Source organism: Phyllopteryx taeniolatus, chromosome 22, assembly GCF_024500385.1.
Source record: "Phyllopteryx taeniolatus isolate TA_2022b chromosome 22, UOR_Ptae_1.2, whole genome shotgun sequence".
In the NCBI taxonomy this organism is placed as follows: Eukaryota; Metazoa; Chordata; class Actinopteri; order Syngnathiformes; family Syngnathidae; genus Phyllopteryx; species Phyllopteryx taeniolatus.
In genome coordinates, this window is record NC_084523.1 from 1,659,013 (window position 1) to 1,667,504 (window position 8,492).

At 42.0% G+C, this 8,492-nt stretch overlaps 1 protein-coding gene across 1 annotated transcript; it reads right to left on the bottom strand.

The window, feature by feature from the left end:
* Window positions 1-809: 809 nt before the first annotated feature.
* Window positions 810-4,564, bottom strand: ifrd1 (interferon-related developmental regulator 1). Its single transcript, XM_061762437.1, has 12 exons — window positions 4,337-4,564; window positions 3,257-3,361; window positions 3,098-3,179; window positions 2,896-3,020; window positions 2,643-2,800; window positions 2,521-2,571; window positions 2,270-2,448; window positions 2,095-2,203; window positions 1,773-1,907; window positions 1,578-1,706; window positions 1,407-1,502; window positions 810-1,329 (listed from the first exon to the last, which is right to left on the bottom strand). The coding sequence occupies exons 1-12, from the start codon at window positions 4,365-4,367 to the stop codon at window positions 1,243-1,245; spliced, it is 1,287 nt and encodes a 428-aa protein (XP_061618421.1). The 5' UTR covers window positions 4,368-4,564; the 3' UTR covers window positions 810-1,242.
* Window positions 4,565-8,492: the final 3,928 nt, after the last annotated feature.

The following is an 8,492-nucleotide window of genomic DNA, read 5'->3' on the forward strand; positions in this document are numbered from 1 at the left end:
TAGTTGGGAAACTCTTGTTAGCGAGTTCAATTAAGTTTGCTATTGATTAGTTTTGTGTGTCATCTTTAATTACATGCAGTCCACCAAGGGATGACTTCCCTTAATACAGTATATTAATGCTCAACATTGATAGCACAGCTTTTAATGACTGTTTCATGCCTATTTTATGCTTATTTGCATAATCAAATCTAGAATGAGTAACAGCAGCTCAATTAGCAATTCTTCACAATTTTCTCTTTGAAAATCCAATCAAAATGATGTAACAGAATAGCCGCAGCTAATTGTTGATAACACGCTTCATGGTTACTCTTTGTGCACCTCGATTATTAGCAGCACCTTTGACGAACTTGCAATAACAATAACCTTGGGGATTTCACGGGATAGAGGGGGGGGGGGGCACAACGTTCTGCTGGGTACCCTTTATGGGCAGATTCCTCACTCTGATACCAAATCGTAAAAAATAGATTCACGCACAAGCCGGTGGCTCACAATGACCTTCTCTCTGTGAATGAGAAGAAGTTTCTGCTCTTTTAACGTGCCAAGCAAAAATATATATTCTACTAATCCAGGAGAAATTGATTTGACACCCCTGTTCATAGATATAGGGCCTGAGGTTTTGCTCATTGGGGCAACAATTATCAGTTTTATTCCCAAGAAAAAAAAAGGCTTAAATGTTAAAGGGTTGCAGAATTTGTTTAAGAATAAAGGTATTTTAAGGAATAAATTAACTATATTTTCTATAAGATTAAGTGTTAAATCTCATGTAAAATGTCTTGATTCATACACTTTCAGTGATTAAACAACTGATATCCTTTTGTTAGCACTTTATTATCCCGCAATAGTTTTCTTCAGATTATACACCCAATACAATACATTAAACAAGTTTTTAGACAATTAAACTTTCCAGGGTTCGCTGGGTAGTGCAATGTAACGAGACGAATGAAAAGTGGAAAGGAGCAAAAAAAAAAAAAAAATACAAATAGTCAATGCTACCTAGAATTTAACGTAACATAACTTAGGTCAAAATGGAATATTCAACAACAAGGCTTTAACAAACGCACTATGTACAACCTCGAGATTAGCGTGAACAGGCTTAAATTACAAATATGTAGTGTATTAAAAGATGTACTGTGTAGATGTTAACCAAATGCTACACAAAGTGTATTAGGACTTTGAGCGCAAAAAAACAAAACGGTTGTTCTCATAAGCAAGGAATCTTCAAAAATAGGTTGTTCCAAAAACTCAGAAGTCGCCCACGTCTGATCTCTTGTCCCTGAACTTGTTTCTGGCCTTGGTCCGAGCTTTGAAGGCGGCAGAGTTGTGAAGATGCTGTCAAAAGGGAGGTGGCTTTTAATTGCAACGTTTGGTTTCGGTACAATTGAAAAAGGAAGAGACTTGTTCCTTACCCTCTCAAAGCGGGAGATCTTCATGGCCTTTATCGTGGCTGAGTCGACCAGCATGGGAGGTCCAAGTTGGAACACATCTCGGATGAATTCATTGGCCTGCGAGGACAAAGTTCAACCATCGGGTCTTAATTTATGACACAGTGACGTGACGGTGGTTATAAATAAACATACCTGCAAGTGGTAGTTCATTCCAGAGCCCACAAACTCCCTGAAGGCGTCATACGTCCTCTTCCTGAGCCAGCTGTCGATGGTCATGCGTTCTGTCGCGAAGCGAATGCTCTCCGACTGGAAGTCGCCCTCCTGAAATAGAAGATGATTAGACTCAAGAAGCCGTGGGAAAGCTAAATAAATCGGGTTCAGACTCACCTCAACAGCCTTGAGCACGTCCCTAAACACAGAGCGCTGCTTCTTTTTGTCCGTCTTGGCCCGGTGCTTGTTGCAGTCGGTAGCCAGCGCGTTCAGTTTGTCACACAGCTCGTCCCAGCCATCAAACTCAAACTCCTGGAAGACAACGGCGACAATGAATGACATTTAAGGTTACAAAAGGGGTGGAGAATTTCTGTAAATTTGCTGGGTAATTTGGCAAATACTCCAAATTGGAAACATCCCACTGTAAATTTTCCTGGGCAAGCTTTGTTAATTCGCACCCAAAAACATCAATCGGCCCCCCCCTCCAAGTCATACTCACAGGGTCCATGTCTCTGGCCAGCTCGAAAAGCAGCGCGATGGTCTCGCCTGCTGCGATTCTCATGTTGACGTCGTCGCTCTCCAGCAACCTCGGAAGCTTGGGCAGATGTCTGAACAAAAAAATAACCTTTTTTAACCTATTCAGTATTAGATCGTAGAGAGCTGCTGTAAATTACTTGTGCAAGATTTCTTTGAGCTGGCTGCTGGTGCAGATGGTGAGCAGCAGGGCCCAGGACAGAAGGGCGTTAGTGTGGAGCTGGCTTGTAGGAGCGCTGATGGAGGCGCACGTGCCGTCTGCCCTGCTGTAGGAGCGGGTGAAGAGGTTCTCGAAGCAATCCATGGTGGTGCGCACGTCCTGGAGAAAGCAAGGGTGGAGGTCACTCGAAGAACATGTGATACTTAAAAAAAAAAAAAAAAACGAACTTACCAAAACGTCATCTTCTGCAACTAAAGTGCAGAGACCCAGACTTGTCGCCACCTAAAACGTGAGCTGTATATGAGCTTCTTTTCAAAAGTTCTTTCACAGTGACAGCACTATCAGCGACTCACCACTTGTCTCCCTTGCATGTTGGCAGAGCCGTCGGCTAGGATGTTTTTGAAAACCGGCTTGAGAGTCTTGAACACTTCCTCGCTCTCGATGCCCGAGCCCAGCTGGATGCACAGCAGGCAGGCTAAAGACGCCGCTGCCCGCTGCTCCTCGCCTTTACCTGACAAAGGCAACCCGTTTAGGCAGTCATCAGAAAGAGTCAAATTTTACTTGACATATCTTGAATTCCACAAGATTGTCAAAATCATCATCTACCTTTCTTCAAGCTGCGTTCAATGCTGTCAGTGATGGTCATCCTTCGCTCCGAGATGAACTCGTACAGAATGCGCGTGGCCATTGCAGTCTTAAGCCCGTCCAGTGCCCCCTGTCTGGTCTTAGCGCTGAGGAAACATAGCAGAAATGTTCATTCTGGCCCATTTCTTTGCAGCAAGAATAAAATCACAAGGTATAGAAATACCTCTTGTCCACAGAGCTGTCTATGAACCCCTTAAGCTTGTACTGGAAATCCTCCTGGGCTGCATCCTCGCAGGCCTCGCCACCTTAAAAAAAAAATAAAGCAATCTTGGTACTTTACCGCAAATGCTTAAATAATAGAACATCAGAAGAGAGGCCCCACCTTCGTCCGCTACACTGGTGACATCACTGAAGCTGCTGCAATTACTGAGCGTCTCAACGGAGGCGTCCTCGTCGCTGAAAGGCTGCACGTTTCCATGCTGCGCCCCTGAAGAAGAAGAAAATAAATAAAGTAATAAAAAAAATACAGTACATACATGAACTCTGCTATGACTATGTTATGTAATATTGGCACAGCACAGGTAATGGCGCAAACGCCAGTTATCTAATCTGTTCCTGTATCCTGCTGGTTTGCAGATTACGTGTCAGGGTGATTCGGGTTTATTTAAGAGGCTGTGCAAACACAGAATAAAGCAGTGACCGGGCACGACAACCTGACTTTTTTTGTTTTTTGTTTTTTTAACCCTCCACCCCTTTATTTTTACAAAAAAATCGGTGTTTAATAATAAAAGGCAACAAGCGCGGTGTGGGGATTACAGCACACTCAGCTGGGTTAGACGTGCAGAGGCCATTTGAGTTCATGTGTTGACGTGGACTGAACAGCTGATACAATGCTGCATGTGGGGAACCAGAGAACCAGCACCGCCTTCTACACGCCCAAAACAATCAGAGAAGAATCTCCGCATTCAGTTCCGCCACGTTGTTGTGACTTTTAGCACACAACAGGGCGGAACGGCCTTACACGTCACCAATTAGTAAAATAAGACCACTACGTTCTTTTTACAGGAGATAATCAAGCTAACGTTTGAGCTAACGTCAACTAACCGACGCTAGGTTAACGGACGTTGGGAGAACGATACAGAGGGGTGAAAGTAGCGTGCCCCGAAGTTAACGCCTTGCTAGTGTCCTAACATAAACGTTCCCTGGCCATTAACAGTAATAGGAATGTGAAAACAAAAAGACATATCGTCGTGTGTTAGCACGTTTTTACTGCATTGTGTTAGCTGCTACGTTAGCCTCAAGCTATGGGTTCGACCAATACAACCCCATGTTTGTAGTCCGCGCGCGGGACACGTTCAACGCTTCTCAAGAACCCGGCGCCTCCTCAAAGGACTACAATTACCATAACGCCACGCGAGGCAAAACAAGGCCCCACCCGCCGAAGGCCCGCTCGCGGACTCACCTCTGCCACTCTTCTTCTTGGACTTTCGCATTTTCTTTGCCAAAAATCTCTCGAGTTTGATCCAAAATCAGCCAATACACGACCAGCTTTTACTGTGTTGTCTCGCAAAATGAAAATACCCCCGCGGCACTGTGAAGAAAAAGGAATTGAAAGCGATCTGGGAGGTACACTGTCGTCCGAGACGATACATTTTCCCTCATACACACCAATACTGCGCGTATCACGCGACATCGCCGCTTTTTGCCGGCAACGCTGACCAATCCGGGAACAGGAGCTCACTCGCATGTGTACAACGCGTGACGCGTTTCTGCATATTTTGTGGGCGTCTCACGTTTTATCTACAGCTCTTTTTGCGCACTCTTCTTGAAAATGTTTAACAATATGTCAATCTTGTTGCAGTTTGCCGGGCTGTAAAACTGCATTGCATCGTGCTGGTGAGAAATGCTTCTTGTGGACTATAAGCGAAGCAAAGCAAATTTATTTATAGAGCACATTTCATACACATGGTAACTCAAGGTGCTTTACATGATTAAAAGCATTTTTTTTTTAAACTGCTTATAAACATTTAATACGAAGAGGAAAAAAATAAAAGTACAATTACAACAGCTTACAGTGCAAGAAATATCATTTAAAAGTGTAAATGTGCTAAAAGAGTTTTTAACCTGGACTTAAAAACATGCACACTTGGGGCTGACGTCACTTCTGTTGGCAACTTATTCCATTAGTGTGCAGCATAATAGCTAAATACTGCTTCACCGTGTTTGCTTTGGACTCTGTGCTCCACTACTTGACCCGAGTCTGTCAATCTCAGAGCCCTACTGGGTTTATATTCCATTAGCATTTCTTTCATGTATTCAGGACCTAAACCGTTTAGTGATTTATAGACCAGTAGTAGATCTTTAAAATCTATTTTAAAGCTGACTGGAAGCCAGTGTAAAGACTTTAGAATTGGAGTAATATGCTTTGACCTCTTTGTTCTGGTCAGAACCCGAGCTGCAGCATTCTGAATGAGCTGCAGATGTTTCGTGCTCTTTTTGGGGAGTCCAGTGAGAAGACCATTACAATAGTCAAGTCTACTTGCGAAAAAACCATGGATGAGCTTCTCCTGGTCTGCTTGACACATGCAGGCCTTCACACTGGATATGTTCTTCAGATGGGAGAACGCAGTTGTAGTAATTTACTTTTTACTTTTACTATAAGGCTACATTAGAAGGCCAAAATAGTATTAACACCATCTATATGCTGCATTGCAATGTTTTGTGGTGCCACATGCAGGAAACAATAAGTACGCCAATCCGTATCGAGTAAGCTGTATTGCAATTATTTTTCAAACTCTGCACTGCTTTATGATTTCTTGGAGACTATAAAAGATAATATGGGCTCTCCCCAGTCTTAACATTTTTGGGTTGAGATTCCACTTCCTGTATAGTTTGTAGCAGTCATGACGAAATGCACTATATGCAAATCCACACCCTCAAGTACAAAGTCTGAAGTGCGTGTCAGTATTCATTGCATTAGTGTGATACAGTCAACCTTAAATATCCAGTGTATGAATGACACAATAGAGCGTACAGTGTAAAATGGACATAAGTTAATATAGTTGATTATTTTGGGGTAAGTGCAACTGCAATATCTGTTGAGTGAAAGCGCAAAAAAAGAAAGAATGGTAGGTCAATTCATTTTATCGCATGTCACTGTACTATGCCTAACATAGTCTGCTTTATTGCTTCTAAGTGTTGCAGTGATTCAAATGAAGCAGTTAACGTGCTTGATGATACCACTTTTTTTTGTTTAAAGTAGGGTGGCAGGCCTAACCTAAACCTGCACGAGGACTCTCCGAAACCGTATTTGGCACACTAGGGGGAGCCATTCTGTTTGAAATTCAAATGGACGTGCCTCACAGCCGAGCTCCAATTGAAATGGAGCGAGTGAAATTCCCATATAGTTTCTGTGATGCATAATTTACTTTCACTGCACTCACAGGCGTGTGCACTGCAATCCTGTTGGATTGCAAAAGTTGCATTTTTTTGAATGTGGACTGTCGCGAGTGTGAGCTGTTTATTTTGTTATTTAGTTTGATTTCAACAGTAGAAGAAGTGAGTGGATAATCACCCGGCCGAAGAAAGAGGCGAGACAGAGAAGCCCAGTGTGATCGCCACTCGGCATGCTGTGCACGTTGCGTCAGTGGGCGCAGGCCCCGATCAACTTAATGCCGCACGAATACAGATGATCACACCAAGGTAGCAGAGAAAGATGGCAGGGAGAGGCGCCTGCCTGGCTGACAGCAGACGATAGAAATGGTGGGAATATTAATCGCCGTGCTCCCTCATTTTTAAATAATGTATAAACGAGGAGTCCCGTGGTGACCTGACGGGGCTGCATGGGTTGTCAGGGACTGAATACTGAGGCCTAAAGGCGGACTGAGGCTCAGCATGTTGAATTAAAGTGACTCACTTGTTCTATTTTATAATGATAAGCATTTAAGACATCTACAAGCAATTTATGTCACCGTCTCCACGCTGAACAGTACACACGGTTAGTTACAGGACAAACTTAAAGGAGCAGTAATGAATTATTGTTTTCCTTGCTCCCCCTGCAGTGGTGTACTTTACTGTTAAACAACAATGGTTAGTGCAAATGAACAGTGTTAAATACACATTTGATAGCCAATTGAAGACAAGACGCTAAATGTTTTTATTTTTAATTTTTTTTTAAACATCCATTTCGCCACCAAAAAGATGTAGTGGGCCCGATCTGGGCCATGTGCCTCAAGTTTAACACCAGACAGAGTAGGTGTGCTATTCAAATGAATTGTTTCAAACTAAAATCAATTCATAAAATTGCTTTAATGTGTATTCTATCCAGTGTTGGAAAGATTACTTTGTAAATGTAGTTGGTTACAATTACACGTTAGCCTGTTGAAAATGTGATAGTTGTGTAACTAATTACATTTTCATTACTTTTCTTAATTTTGAATAAATGCATCTACAGGACCCTTGGAGGTTTCCTCTAAAAAGCGGATCTCATCATTATTTTGCAATTGACCACATAGTTGTTTTTTAAACAAATAGTAATCTGATAACGAAACATGATGAAATATCAATACATAATTAAAAAAATGTTGCATTATACATATACATATGTGTACAGCATGTGGTAAACATGATACCATGTGGACCTAATGACAAATGTGCACAATTTAGACAATATTGCTTCATATGACAATCCAGATAAATCACAGTTCGATAAAAAAAAGTAAAACATTATGAAGATGAAACTGTTCAAAGTCTAACCTTTTCCAAATCTCAGACAAACTAATAGATTGCGTCACAAGATAGTGCGTCAAGGTCAAAATTGGAAAAGTATGTCATGTTTGAGACTACAGTACAATGGCACATGACCAGAGAGAGCCAATGACACCTCCTTCCCAATGAGCCTGTTCACCTGTGGGATGTTCCAAACAGGTGTTTGATGAGCATTCCTCAACTTTCTCAGTCTTTTTTATTTTCCACCTGTCCCAGCTTTTTTGGAACGTGTTGCAGCCATAAAATTCGAAGTTCATGATTATTTGCTAAAAACAATGACATTGATCAGTTTGAACATGAAATATGTTGTCTTTGTAGTGTATTCAATGAAATATAGGTTGAACATGATTTGCAAATCATTGTATTCTGTTTTTATTTATGTTTAACTTCATTGGAATCGGGTTGTAGTTACACCCCAACACTGCCTCTACCTGATAACTACATACAGTAATATTGTTCTTATATCGTATTATCCCATACTGTAAGTAACAACGCAACTTGAATGAAATTTTGACTACCACTGACCGTGAACTACAGAAATCCAGTCCAAAATGTACAGCCCCTTTAATTCCTAATTGCATCAGGTTATGATCCGAATCGAATATAATTACATCTATGCAGTAGTTTAATTATGTTATTTGTCTTTGCCTGCGACTTTCTGTCTTTTGTTTTCGATAGCCTTGCCCTTACTTTGCATAGTCAATCTCCCATCTATTCATCTTTTCAGGGTGATGGAGACGTTTGTCCGCAACACACCCTTCCCCGCGATTCGCGACGTGGATTTTAATTGATCAAAGCAACTAAAGTGAGACACGGAGGCAGTCGAGCGGCGGGGGAGGGAGCGCAAGGTC